This window comes from Hippoglossus stenolepis, chromosome 2, assembly GCF_022539355.2.
Source record: "Hippoglossus stenolepis isolate QCI-W04-F060 chromosome 2, HSTE1.2, whole genome shotgun sequence".
Taxonomy (NCBI): domain Eukaryota; kingdom Metazoa; phylum Chordata; class Actinopteri; order Pleuronectiformes; family Pleuronectidae; genus Hippoglossus; species Hippoglossus stenolepis.
The window spans coordinates 6,654,775-6,669,701 of NC_061484.1; the positions used below are offsets into that span (position 1 = coordinate 6,654,775).

The following is a 14,927-nucleotide window of genomic DNA, read 5'->3' on the forward strand; positions in this document are numbered from 1 at the left end:
ATGCCACATTTGTTATATTTATAAGCTCTGTCTCAGCCTCATGCTCTCACATTATCTACCCCATCACCCCTTCTGCCTATTTTCCCTCTCCCCCTCACTTCTTTTAGCCAGCAGGCATCATCAGAGCACGGAGATGAACTGAAGTGTCTTCTACCACTGTTTTCTGCACACTGCTTGTTTAACACAGAGTGCATTTCTCAAACACACAGTGCCCCTTAGCAATACACACAGTGCTGTTGGTAAGGGTTAATCAACCAGCGCCCAGTCTTTCCATCTTATCATATTGTTCATATCACACCACATTTGCATTCATATGTGTTCCTAACTATTATCTAAAAATTGTGCAGAGCAAAAACTTGCTTTTTCAGAAACACTGATGTTCCCACACATCTAATGTTGCATCATCACTATGTTTTCTTTCCTTTGTTATTTTATGCATCTTGTGGCTCTATGGTTTTTTTTCACAGTTTCAGCAATATCCCACGTTTCTCTGCTTCTGTTTTTCCTTCTGTGTTTTTTTTTTATCTCTTGAGCTCTTCTTTCCATTCTTTTGTGCTTAAGTAGTATTTTTATTTATTTGAATTCAAAATAAAACACTTATTTCTCTCTCTTCCTCCTCAGGCATATTGCAGTGTGAGCCGAGTCAAGTGAGAGATAACAACCAGATCTTCCGTCTTTTCTGCCACGAGTGTCAGCGGGTGTTCCACGATCGACTCATTAACAACCAAGATAAGACCTATTTCAACACCATCGTCTCTGAGATGGCCAGTAAGAACCCTCGCTAAACATACACAATCTGTGTCCTGCACATGTTGAACTGATAAATGTCACTCTAGGTCCAGTCCACCTTTTTTTGCATCATTACTGATTGAAGATTATCCCTCTTTTTTGACCCTGTCTCTCATTCTGCCAGTCAAATATTTCAGTATCAGTTTGGAGCCCTCGTACTTTGTGACTCAGCCCATCATATTCGGAGACTTCATCAAGGTCAGATCTTCTCATAATATTCACATGATAGGTTCAGAGAACATTTGATTTCTGTGTTTACACTGAAATACCTCAAGACCTTTATTTATTCCTTCTGCCTTCTTTCTCAAAATCCATCTTAGGTGGGTGCAGAAAAAGAGGACCGTCTGTATGAGGATCTGACGGACATGAATAAGATCCAGACTGTCCTCAAGGACTACCTCGATGATTACAACATGACCTTCTCCAAGGAGACCAAGCTGGTTTTCTTCCAGGATGCCATCGAGCATGTCTCCAGGTGTGTAGATGCTTGCGAACAAACCATTAAGTTCCAAATTGTTTTGCAAAGTGACTTAGTTGGTTGATGAATTTTACAAACTGTGAGATGAAAGTTAAACCAAAGACGTTACTGCCACTGGATGATATCTGGAAAAACCTGGGCCAAGAATTTAACATGTAGGATACTTGTATTTTGATAGTTTTTATCTCCACTGTATAAAATGCCCCACACGCTGATGATGATAAGTAGCCTCCTAAATGTTTAAATGAGCTTTCATCAATAGGTGATTTTGGGGGGATGAGGGGGGATGAGGGGAGATGCAAACTCCATTAAACCAAAATGACCAAAAAAAACGTAATAACCTGCCAATTTGGCCATTCCCACCACACCCTAAGAGAGAGAGAACTGCGTATGCAGAAAGAGAATTTGTGAGTGCAGGTGAGAGCCCTAAAGATATCCAGAGAAAAGATATCCAAAAACATTTCACTGCCCTCAGCAGGCAGACAGGATTCATCATTAAGTAGGTAGACACAAGCGCAACAAGCGTTCTTTACTGCAAGGGTTTTTACATCCAAACCCCCACAACCGACGGATCAGCTCCAAAATACTCATATGGAGATACCCAAATAATTTGTATGCAAAATTTGGCGAAAATCTGTCCATCCATTGCTGCGTTATTTTTTTAACACATACACACACCCACACACACCATCTCCCTTGGTAAAAAAAAACAAAACAATAACACATCGCCGACTGGCTTTAATTAATTTATTCACACCAACTTTCTGCATTATGATTATGAATAGTGTTTTATCAAGGAAAGTAACTCCATACAAATGAATAATAATCGTAGTTAACTAGCATTTGAGCAGAGTAATACTGTCTTTTGCTTAAAGACAAGAATACATGTTTCACATGGCGTGGAACCCCAGTGATTTATATATATATATAAATATATATATATATATTTATAACCAGTGTTATAAGAGTGTTTTTTGTTATTTGGCCTCTCATCCTCTAGGATTGCCCGTATGATTCGCCAGGAGAGAGGCAATGCTCTGCTCGTAGGAGTGGGAGGTACAGGCAAGCAGTCACTCACTCGGTTAGCGGCCCATATATGTGGGTACAGCTGCTTTCAAATTGAGTTGAGTCGAGGCTACAACTATGACAGCTTCCATGAAGACTTGAGGAGGCTCTGCAAAATGGCCGGTGTGGAGGGCAAAGATATGGTGTTCCTATTTACAGACACTCAGGTATGGAGGGAAGGTTGATGTTTATAGAGGGCACGTTTATCTATTTGTTCTTTTGTAAATCTCAATACAACCACTGCTGTCCACTTTCTCTTACCTATTGTAGATTGTGGTAGAGGAGTTTTTGGAGGATATCAACAACATGCTGAACTCGGGCGAGGTGCCCAACTTGTTTGAGAAAGATGAGCTGGAACAAGTGCTGGCTGCCACCCGCCCGAAAGCCAAAGATGCTGGAGTTAATGAGGAGAACAGGGATGAGGTATGCATAAACACGCACAGTACTGTAGGAAGCACATGTCATTCAGGCTCTAAAAGCTATTGTTCAGTATGAAATTGCAAGATGTGCAAACAAATAGATTAATTCAGAGCTTAGTAAATGATTGAATTGGACAGTCGTCGAAATTGATGTCTGCCATTGAGACCTCTTGCATGTTCAACACATGCAAACACACACATACACACATACACTCACACACAGGTAGCAACAAAATGAGAAGTAAAACAAACACTGTCCACTGTCAGTTGCTCAAAGAAACAACACACATGCACTGTGCTTTTAACAGAGCTATAGACTCAGAGCGAGGGCTCTCAGGTGAGCTGTAAGAAAACATGAGCCTTTAATGTTTTCTGCCTGCCGAGACCAAAACTCAAAATTATAGAATCTTCTCTGCATGTGTGTGTGATCATTCCCTCAGGTGTTCCAGTATTTCATCTCTCGTGTGCGGGAGAAGCTGCACATTGTGCTGTGCATGAGTCCCGTGGGCGATTCCTTCAGGTCCCGCTGTCGCATGTTTCCTTCACTGGTGAACTGCTGCACTATTGACTGGTTTGTGCAGGTATGCAAAGACAGCTTTTATTTTTCTGTCCGTGTCTGTTCATGTATTCTACTCTGATTTTGTTGTGAAACTACGGCGAGTGTTATCTAAATATTATGGATCAAAAGAAATAGAATTTAGGCACCATCATAAACACGCACAAGCACAAATCACCCATGTGAATGGTAGGAAAAATTACTTTCCTGGTCTTGAACCAGTCTATAACACCCTTCTTCTTTCAGTCTGTGTAACATTCCCACTGTGCAGCTGGTCCTGGATATAATATAATTTCCTCTGCACTGGCATTACTTTCCACCCTATTCATTTTATACCTTCCGTCCGTCAGTCCCGCTCCTGAGAATATGATATCTCAGGAATACCGTGAGGGAATTTCCTTATACCTGAATGCAAAGATTAATTTTGACTCAATTAGAATTATCTAATGACAAAATATACGTATTATCTCCTCCTCCAATCGCCAGAAGGTCGGTTGTTCGATCCCTGGCAATTTCAGTCTTCCAAAGTGCCCTTGGGCAAGACACCAAACCCCAAATTGCCTCTGACGGCTGTGCCGACTGTCTGTGAATGGTGTGTGATAGAAAAGTGCTGCATATAGCAGACACAGGCGCTGTCAAGCGCTGTATGAATGTGAATGGGTGAATGCGACTTGTACTGTAAAGTACAAAGTTTGAGTTGTTGATAAGACTGGAAAAGAACAATATTAATACAGTCCATTTACTGTCTTGCATTTTTCTATCATCTCCCTTATCTACTATTCTCGTCACCTCTTTTGGGATCGTACAGTAATTTATCACTTTTGACTCACGTAGTTATATTTATGCCCTACTTTAACATATCTAGAGTAATTTTATTTTAACTCTGCTGCAGAAGCTTGTAATTCACATCTTATTGAATTTCTCTATTATTGCATTTTTAATGTCTTTTATTGCTGCTCTGTGAAGTCACTGTTCAAATAAGAGATAAAGCAAATGCCACATTTCATGCTCTTGCTGCAAACCTCATCTCTCCTTGTTCTCGTTCCTCTTGTACCATCTTGTGCTCAGTGGCCTCGTGAGGCGCTGCTCTCTGTCTCTCAGGCCTTCTTCAAAGAGGTGGACTTTGGCAGTGATGAGCTGAAGCAGAGTTTTTCAGCCATGTGTGTGGAGATCCATGTTAGTGTCACAGACATGGCTGAGCGCTTCTACTCCGAGCTGAGACGCAGATACTACACCACACCCACTTCCTACCTGGAGCTCATCAACCTCTACCTGGGCATGCTCAATGAGAAGAGACAGCAGCTAGTGCTCGTATGTTTAACCATTTAAATGCATGAGTAATTTTCAGTGATAAGATTCAGTTGTTGTTGGAATTTATTATCAGTAATCTTCTCTGTGGCCATAATCATAATAAAGTAAGTAAGTAATATATTTTTGGGGCTGTTTGGGAATAGGCCAGGGATCGGGTGAAGAACGGTCTGACCAAACTGCTGGAGACCAATGAGCTGGTGGACGAAATGAAAGTGGAACTTTCGGCTCTGGAGCCGATCCTGAAACAAAAGTCCATTGATGTTGATGCCCTCATGGAGAGACTGGCTGTTGACCAGGAGAGCGCTGACGAGGTCTGTGTTTGTCAGAGAGACAAAAATAAGGCTGTATTATTTTTAATATTTGAAATTTAAGATGCTATAATATGCTGACAAAGCATGATGTGTATAATACAAAAACTATCTTCACCACAGGTGCGTAAAGTAGTGACAGAAGATGAGGCTTTAGCCAAGGTCAAAGCTGAAGACACGCAGGCCATAGCCGATGATGCCCAGAGGGACGTGGATGAAGCGCTGCCAGCCCTGGAGGGCGCCACTCAGGCTCTGAATTCCCTCGACAAGGCTGACATCTCTGAGATCAAAGTTTTCTCCAAACCCCCAGACCTTGTCATGACTGTCATGGAGGCTGTCTGCATCCTGCTCAACTCCAAGTCAGTTTGCCTCTCTCTGTCTCTAAAAACACAAAACCTTTCTTCATCAAAGACTTTTGATAAGAGTCGTATATCTCCGCCTTTCTTATACCAGAAGTTCCCTTCTCTAAAACCTCACCTAGTTATGTGACATCCTATTTTATTCTATTCAGAAGGAAATAATCCTGAGGAATTTAGAGGAGCAGGAGAACAAACCAGACATTTAAGGTTTTAATGAAATATAATATATAGTCTAAATATGATGTGTTCCATTTGTTCAGCAAAAGTAATTAACACTTAATTTAACACCAATGGTTAATGGTCATCTGCAGATAGTGTCTTTTTTATGTGGGATACTTACCAGGAATCCTTCTCTCAATTCATTTACCATGATCTCTCATCATCATAATCCCAATAATCCCTGCTACATTATTACATCTTTGATGCAGGAGGTTGATAATGATTACGCTGAAATGTTCTGAATAATTATCAACATATTTCAGTCTTTTCAAAAAGAATCATCATCATTGTTGTTGTTTTGTAGTGTTTCTGCAAACTGTGTGAGATTTGGGCCTATGTTTTAATCCCATATCTTTTTAGTCAGCATTCAGGGTGACTACAGGACTGTCTGGGAACTTGTCCCTGTGTCAACCCTAACGTGTCCTCAGTCATTAATATGTTGCACTAAATCCAACCATGTCCAATCTCCCATCTACTTTACACGTTCACCACCTGTTCTCTCACATCACACTGATGCTGTGTAGATATTTCACTGACTGCTGATAATATGAACAGTTACAATAATAAGAATCTTTTCTTGTCTTTTGTTACTCTATGTTCTTAGATATGTATTTGTCTTACTGTTGAAGTGTGTCATGTGATTTGTAAACATTACAGGTATCTTAATCTTTGCGAAATCATGACTTGTGTTGTTTTCTGCATTTAATTTATCATTTTGTTCCCATATGTAGTACGGTATTACCTCAATTTCCTTTTTTCACTCCACCTCACTTTCATGCCCTTTGCCTTACAGACCAGACTGGCTCAGTGCCAAGCAAGTCCTGGGAGATCCCAATTTCCTCAAACGTCTCGCCGACTATGACAAGGACAATATCAAGCCTCAGATCCTGCAGAAACTGCAAAAATACATCAACAACGCTGATTTCGTACCTGAGAAGGTCTGTTTGGATTTCTTTTCAAAAAATACTGATAGAAGGATTTGGAGGAAATTGGAGTTCCACAATCTGATATTAGCTTTATGCAAGTGTTGTGATTTCATAAACTGGCTTTAAATTATTAAACATGATACAGTTTGTTTCAGTTTATGTTGCTTGGTGTGAGTCCTGATTGTTTTGCTGCTGTTAGGTGGAGAAGGTGTCCAGGGCCTGCAAATCCATGTGCATGTGGGTCAGAGCCATGAACCTTTACAGCAGAGTGCTGAAAGAAGTCGGCCCCAAGAGAGAAAAACTGGCCATGGCTCAGGTCAGTAAGAGTGCAGTATCATAATCTGTAATATCACATACCACACACACACATATATGTATATATACAAAATGTCACTGCTGCTTATCTCTTTGTGTAATATATTACAATCAAGGCATTCACCCACTGCAGACCAATCCATTTTGTGTTCTGTAAGTCCCACCCAAGATTGGCCCACATACGTTAGACTCAACGATGGGAATGAAAAATAGTCCAAAGGGAAAATGACGCAAAACAAGATTAACAAAATAAATAAATATAATAACACAGTTGGTTCTGCCAGAAGGACTCTGCTCACAAGTTATGGAACAATAAGAATATTTTTATTCTTATTGTTTTTACATTATGTATTCTGCCTCCCTCCTTATGCTCTCCGTCACTTTTTCTGTCATAGAAAACAACACAAACACACACTCTACTTTGACATTCCAATTCCATTCTGGTAACTGGCCTGTATTTAATGTGCTTGACCTCCTTGTGTTGTTCTGTCAATGTCTTGTCTCTTATCCTGCAAAGATAAAGAAAAAAAGAAGAGAAAAAAGAAAGAAAATTGTCCAAATGTGTGATTCATGGTTTTTCCCTCCATCTTCTTCTCTCTCTATCCAAACCCATTTAGAAAGAGCTGGATATGACCATGGCGACCCTGATGGAGAAGCAAGAAAAGCTTCAGGAGGTGGAGAAGCAGATCAAGGTCCTACAGGAGCAGTTTGACAGCAGCGTGAACGAGAAGGAGGAACTGGGTTAGTGCTGCACCCTTTATGTGTTTCTACTTTAAAATCTGATTTAAATAAAAAAAAAATGATCCTTGTTGTGGGGAAATCTCTTAAGATGGAGGATATCACCAGGAAGACAACTATCTCTGTCTTTGTCCAAGGGGGTTTTATTACCTGTGAAATTGAAAAACAAAGGCTGGCAGCATTAACCTATTTGTAATGAGTCTTTCTGTCTCTGTGACCCCTTCCACAAAGTGAACAACATGGCTCTGACACAGGCTCGGTTGACGAGGGCAGGGAAGCTAACTTCAGCTCTGGGTGATGAGCAGGTGCGCTGGGATGAAAGTGTCACTCTGTTTGAGCAAGAGATCATCAACGTCGTGGGAAACGTCTTCATCGCAGCTGCCTGTGTCGCGTACTATGGAGCATTCACTTCTCACTACAGACAGCTGGTAGGTACCGTTGGCTGAGAGCTTTTAGGGCTACCGTGGTACAGAGTAGTGGATCCAATCCCACACCTCACTAAATACAGTTTACCCCAGGAAGATCAAACTGGGCTCATGCCTCTTGAATGTTCTTTTTGTGAGATGCAATTCTCATTACAGCATTGACTGTGCACTGAACTTGTATGTAAGATATTAAAACACAGAACTAAAGTGATCACATTTCAAGCATGACAAAAATAAATAATAGCAACTTAAGAATACATGCATGTGCTCCCTTTCCCCAGCTAATTGAGCAGTGGATAAAACAGTGCCAGAAGCTGAACATCCCTATCAGTTCCAACTTCAGCCTGATCAACATCTTGGGCGACCCGTTTGTCATCCGCCAGTGGAACACAGAAGGCCTACCTCGGGACACCGTCTCAACAGAGAACGGGATCTTGGTGACCGAGGGCCGCCGCTGGCCTCTTATGATCGACCCTCAGGATCAGGTGAGAGGGAAACTAGGACCAAGAGTGATTGGTTGTTAATGACTTCATTTTTTTTAACATTTCAAATGTTAATTTACCTATTGTGTCATTTTAGGGGCATTTTTAAACATTTAAAAACAATTAGATTTAAGCACACTGTTATAAAGTTGCTGTGTCAGTGTGAAGAGCAGAAACCTCTCAAAATAGGCCTTCCTGTCAGACACGATCAGACCAAGACACAGACAGGCCACTGTCCCCAGGAAACACACACACAATGTGCAGCTTCCCCACATTACATGACTCCAACCAGCTGAGCTCATTCAGACCCACAAACATGTACAGGATAGGAATATTGTCACAGCTTCATATTTTAGGACTCTTTGTCCTGACAACTGTATGTTTTCTCCTGCCGTGTTCTAGTTTTTCTCTTTAATCCCAGTTACTCTCTTCATTGTTCCCTTTCATATATATAATGCACAAAATATACAGAGAGGAAATGATTTCATCACATTAGATAAAGGTTATTTCTTTCAAACTCAGGCCAACAGATGGATCCGCTCCAAGGAAGCCAAGCATGGTCTACAGGTGATCAAGTTAACGGACCCAAACTTTCTACGTACCTTGGAGAACGCCATTCGCATGGGCATGCCTGTACTATTAGAGGAGGTAGGAACACTCTATCCAAGCCATGGATAAATATGCTTAATCATAAAAAAGTGTTTTTTATGGTAAATTACAGGTTTATTGATTTAGCTGTAGTTCAAATGACCTTTATGAGTTAATAGTTGTGTATATCATTGTATTCCTGTACTATGGTAGATAAAGGAAACAGTGGATCCAGCTCTGGAGCCCATCCTGCTGAAGCAAACATTCGTGGCTGGTGGACGGACATTGATCCGACTTGGAGACTCAGATATTGACTATGACAAAAACTTCAGGTTCTATATGACCACCAAGATGTCCAACCCGCACTACCTACCAGAGGTAAGAACAGCAAACAATCTCCTTTACATCTGCAGATTGGGTTCATCTGGTATAAGAAAATTGATCAATCAATATCTGGTCACTATGGAGCTTTGAGAAAAAGTACACATGCACACAAGAACATTAATACCCCTCTGCCAGGGTAGCACGGTGTTGGCGAGTACACTTATATGTTTGTCTCACTGAATAGCATCAGACATTGTCAAAGAATGTAGTCCCCACCTAGATTTCCCACTGTGTTGTTACCTTGTATTCTACACAGCCCAGGAGGGCAGCACCCTGCGAATATGAGCTTATGCTTCAATGTTAATTCAAACCAGAGGTGCATGAAAGCAACAACAGACAACATAAATGCATTTAGCATTTATCTGTCAAGCCTTTATGTTGAATATCAACTGTCAAATGCACAAAGTGTTCAAAGTGACATGGCATTTAAATCCCACATGGTAGTTAAAGGTGTTTGAGAACGATTAAGTGTTTATTGCAGATGCTGATTTGTAGCTGTATAAATGAATGATTGCCATTCAAACTGTAAAGGCATCTTGTTTAGTGTTGAACTAATATCTCTGCGGATTTCTGTTACATTTCAGGTGTGTATCAAAGTTACAATCATCAACTTCACTGTGACCAAGTCTGGCTTGGAAGACCAGCTGCTCAGGTACAAAGACACACGTGGAAAACAGATATTGCATCACATCCAAACCATCACTATATTAATACTATATAAACCTCAGTGAGGGTATATTTGCACCCTGCAAATGTACTTAAATCATGTAAACTGATATTTATATTAAATTTATTTTCTCCCTCCCCCCCACATTTTCTCTTCCCAACCCCTCTTCCTCTCCTCAGTGATGTGGTACGACTGGAAAGTCCACATCTTGAGGAACAGAGGAACGAGCTGATTGTGCAAATCAACGCTGACCGCAATCAGCTGAAAGACATCGAAGACCGCATCCTGAAGCTTCTCTTCACCTCAGAGGGGAACATACTGGATAATGAGGAGCTTGTTGAGACTCTGCAGGAGTCAAAGGTAAATCTGGAAGTAGGCAAAGGAAACTTGGACGCCCGTCTTGGTCTGTTAGTAATAATGAATTTATTACGATTGATGATGATTCATATGACTTAATCTGTCATCATCTACAATTATGATTTCTACCTTGTTAGCAATTTTCCTTGTTAAATGAGATTGAAATGAGCCTACAGACATCCACCACCTTGTATCGTACCATTGCTGCAGATGCAGCCGATTGAGCTCTCATTACTTTAACAATCTAACAAAACTCACATGTAAATCCCCAAAATATAGTATTCAATCAAAAGTAAAAGCAAGTGGTGCCTTTTGGTAAATATTACACATTACAACAAACCGCATTTGTGACATGACTATTTTGGTCCAATCATAATCAGGTGATCATGCCTGCGTTAAAAGTGAGGCAAGTTTAATTAGCTCAAGATGGACAATAAACCTGAGATTGCAGACCTCACGGAGACATTCAAGTCAGCAGGGTGGAAACATTGTGATTATCAACCCACCCAAAAAGAAAAAAAGAGCAAAGTGTATGGTATTTTCCTCCCTGTCTCCGCTCTACATCAGGTGACATCTGAGGCCATAAAGCACCGTCTGGAGGAGGCAGAAGCTACTGAGTTGATGATCAACTCGGAAAGGGAGCGCTACCGACCTGTGGCCACCAGAGGCTCCGTCCTGTACTTTGTCGTGGCCAGTCTCTCTGAGATAGACCCAATGTACCAGTTCTCGCTCAAGTACTTCAAACAGGTATTGTAATGTTTATTTCACAACCCACAGTCAAATATACAGTACATGTAAGTCATTTTTAAGCTTTGTTCAGGTTCACAATGAAGGTGCTTCAAATATCCATGTAACATGATTATTGACTTCATGCTGCATACCTCGCTGTCCCATTCACTTACCTTTTATTTTTTTTATTCCCAGCTATTTAACTCCACAATTGAGACGTCAAAGAAAAGCAGTGAGTTAGAGAAGCGTCTGCAGATCCTGCTGGACCAGATCTTGCTAAACTCCTACATCAATGTGTCCCGTGGCCTCTTCGAGCAGCACAAGCTCATCTACAGCTTCATGCTGTGTGTAGAGATCATGAGGGAGAGCGGGGAGATTTCTGATGGGGAATGGCAACACTTCCTAAGAGGAGCTGCTTCCTTGGAAAAGGTGAGGTGTGAAATCAAAAGGTTCAGGCTGACAGATTGTTAACATCTGTTGAATGTTAACAGGAGAAATGAGTAGTGTTCATGGATAAATAATCCATGATAATTTATCAATCACTTTGTTTATACTGTGATGTTGTGGATGAAGTTATTAATCACATACATCTATTCAGAAATAGTAATAAGCATCACATCAACTTAAGTCTCTGGAGTATTTTCATGTTTGGAAAAAGAAGTCTGTTGAAGTTAAAATCATAACAGTTACCAGTTTCTGCTACAAGTGACAAAGTGGTGTCAGCGACAATTCTTGTCTCAGATGAACGCAGCATAAAATCCAATTTGCTGCCACATTTTCCCACCTTCTGCTGTTAGATAAACATTGTGCCAGTACACCAAAGGGAAGTAAATTTTATTACGATAATATGATAGTTAATATTATCTTAGTATTATTATAACTCTAGCCTGTATTGTTGCTAATTTATAATAGGAAATCCATCAGGTTTTACTAAGTGATATCTGATAAACTTAGCTGCGGTTTGAACGACAGGGACAGAGTTTGAATATTCAGTACCAGAATGGCCGACTTGTAATAAGGAGATTTGACCACTGACGCCAGAACGAATCATAAGGCATGAGGCTTAATTGCCGGCAGGAGCAGAGAGATAACGACCCATATTTAACTGTCATGAGTTCCAAATGGAAAAAAAACATATTTTTTGGCTCCCAGTTATTAAAATAATTAGATGAAATAGTGAAATTTGTCACAGTTTTTTGTCTGGATCCTTTAAGCTGGAAATAAACAAGGTGACAATTTATTTTTCCCTTCCGAAATCCCCCAGGTTGGCCTGTAGGCAATGTCTTCATTCTCTCCCCCTCACATGTCAGGATTGTGTTGGGGGAAAAAAGTCCTTTGTCACAGTTAGGCTGTAGCCCTCTCTTTGCTCATTGCTGAGGAACTAGAGACTGATGAAAAACACAGGCAGTAGGAGAGAGACAAAAGAACATATAAGTCTTTTTGTGGAGAGGTTGACAAAATAAAAATGTCTGTTTATGACAGATAAGAAATGGAGAATATCTGTGTTTAGCCGGGCGACTCGAGGACAGTCAGTGAAGCCACACACAGCATTGTCTTAGCTGCGTGCTTCTGTTCATTGTCATGCTGAAATGTGGTGCCTCACAGCCGGGCTCAGGTTACTTTCACTTTGGAGCAGGTTCATGCTTCCTTCAGTTCTCTGTGGTGTCCCTGTCCCTGCCAGTGAGAAGCCCCACCACTGCATACTGCTACCACCATCATGCTTCACCATGTGAGCAGTGCCTGCTGTTCAGAGTTCTGCTCAAAACATTCAGTTTTTCTCTCATCAGACCCCAGAGTTTTTTCCTCAACCTTTCAGGGTCCTTTGCATGCTGTTTGGAAGCAGGCTGCTCAACGCCTTTTACTTTGAAGTGGCTTCATTCTAGCCACTCATACAAAAGGGCCTGATTGACAGAGTGCTTCTGAGATGGTGGTCGTTCCCGCAGGACTTCTGAAGCTCTGTTAGAATGATCGTTGGGTACTTGGGCAATTTTAATTTTGACAACATCCTTTCAGGGCCATACTAAATTATTGAACTCATGTATTACACTAACCCCTTTATTTGTAGCTGGAACTGCTTGTCTGTGGTGAGGCGTCAGATCTTGAATGGTAGGGATGATGGCACTGCAGCTTGTTTTCAAGATTTTGGAAAGTCAGTCTTGAGTAGAACAAAGTCTTTGCAACAGTTATTTTTGGAGAAAAAAATTAATAATTCTGCTCAATGCAGAATTCCACATCAGCGCATGTCTCTTCAGACGGAGAAAATCCTTAGGATGTACATACAATTCATAAAAATGAATGTTCAGCTCCTTTTTGTTGCTTTAGTTTACTTTTCATGTCCTGAAACCTTTCACCAAATGTCTGAAGGAGTCGCATGAGCTCACAAGCATATTCAGATGTCATAGCAATTTGTTCTTGCAGAGTAGGAAAATGCAGCGTTTACCCCTTTCCAGTTGCACTTATCACAGCGAGCATGGCATTCAAAAGCAACAATTCCTCCCTCGCATCAAACGTGGCAGTAATCCCAGGCACTAAAATGTCAGTATTTGTTAAGTCAGTTGTTTCATTATGGGCCAGAAAGAAAAGCTGAAAATGTCTTGTCTTGTCCCAAAGTGTTTTTTGCAATACCTTGTGCCATATCAGTAATCCACTCTGCAGCTATTCTCGAAAACAAACTGACTCTTCGTCTGGTTCTAGCAGCTCCCCGGGAGCAACAAAGGCTCCTTCAGAGATTCTCCTTCTTAATGAAGTTTCAGTTTCTCAGCTTGTTAGCTCCTCACCACAAAACTTGCCGACATAACATTGTGTCCGTCAGAATGTGGTCTTGTGAAAGCTGCTTTCTGGACACACATTCTCCACAGAAGAGCGTTAATTGTATCGAAGGGCAGTTGTCTTTGCAGCTCACCTAGTTCAGCTGCCTGTTTTCAGCTTTAATAGTGCTGGAGACTGGTCTTTTTCATGACTAATCTCACAAACTTGGCAGACAGAACCTCTGAATGTTTCTTTTTGAAAATGCAACATTCTACATCCAGCTATGTGTTTGTTTCGTTCGCACTTATGAGCCGTACAGGCACTCAGCTCAAAGGGACCACCCTGAAGGACATGTTAGTTGCATCTGAGAGCCGCAGCAAAGGGTCTTAATACTCAAATTATGTCATTTTTGGTTTTGTAATAAATTTCATAAAGGAAAGATTCACAAATTAAATTTGCAAAAAGTTCTCAAAAAACTAAACAAAACACACATACAGCAAAGGAATTTGAATACTTTTGGAAGCCGGTTTGTGTATTTGCCTTCTGTCTCTCTTTTCCGTCTCTCTCTCTATACTACATCTCTCTTTCAACCCCCAATGGGGCAGAGTGTGCCGCCAAGGCCCCATCGGTTTGGGCAATACATAAGGGGAAATGTTAGAGGAGCTATGAATAAAAAGACCTTTGAGATTTATTTTTGGTTCAGATGGTTTTGAGACCACAGGACAGATCAGTCAATGCCATCCAGGGGTGTGTTGCTTTTTTTCACCCACCATTTTGTCTCATTTATATGGCATTACTTAGGCTGGAGGTGCTGCCTGTCAGCCGCCATTATCCTCATGCTGAGGCCGTCCTTCCTTCTTTTTCCTTCACCTCTGTGTTTCTGTCTCCTGTCTTTTGCATCACAGCTTCATGACATCCATCGCATAAACTTCTATTGCGAGTTTTTAGTGCTTTTCAAATTAGTTTTTGCATGTCCATGCCACCACCTCTCATATGTCTACCTTTTTCGATCTTATTCTCTTTACAATTGTATTGATGTCCCTTAATTCTTCTTGACTGCCTCT

The 14,927-nt window shown here is 41.0% G+C and overlaps 1 protein-coding gene across 1 annotated transcript in view; it reads left to right on the plus strand.

Moving 5' to 3' along the window:
* Positions 1-14,927, plus strand: part of dnah6 (dynein, axonemal, heavy chain 6) — a 54,788-nt gene that overhangs the window by 26,253 nt on the left and 13,608 nt on the right. Inside the window, exons 46-65 of the mRNA XM_047342191.1 lie at positions 622-768; positions 914-987; positions 1,110-1,264; positions 2,268-2,499; positions 2,603-2,755; positions 3,192-3,332; positions 4,376-4,618; positions 4,762-4,929; positions 5,050-5,285; positions 6,298-6,442; positions 6,630-6,750; positions 7,367-7,486; positions 7,715-7,911; positions 8,190-8,393; positions 8,913-9,038; positions 9,192-9,356; positions 9,947-10,014; positions 10,209-10,389; positions 10,954-11,133; positions 11,311-11,544. Coding sequence (XP_047198147.1) covers positions 622-768; positions 914-987; positions 1,110-1,264; positions 2,268-2,499; positions 2,603-2,755; positions 3,192-3,332; positions 4,376-4,618; positions 4,762-4,929; positions 5,050-5,285; positions 6,298-6,442; positions 6,630-6,750; positions 7,367-7,486; positions 7,715-7,911; positions 8,190-8,393; positions 8,913-9,038; positions 9,192-9,356; positions 9,947-10,014; positions 10,209-10,389; positions 10,954-11,133; positions 11,311-11,544 — 3,290 coding nt within the window. The remainder of the gene's footprint in view (positions 1-621; positions 769-913; positions 988-1,109; positions 1,265-2,267; positions 2,500-2,602; positions 2,756-3,191; positions 3,333-4,375; positions 4,619-4,761; positions 4,930-5,049; positions 5,286-6,297; positions 6,443-6,629; positions 6,751-7,366; positions 7,487-7,714; positions 7,912-8,189; positions 8,394-8,912; positions 9,039-9,191; positions 9,357-9,946; positions 10,015-10,208; positions 10,390-10,953; positions 11,134-11,310; positions 11,545-14,927) is intronic.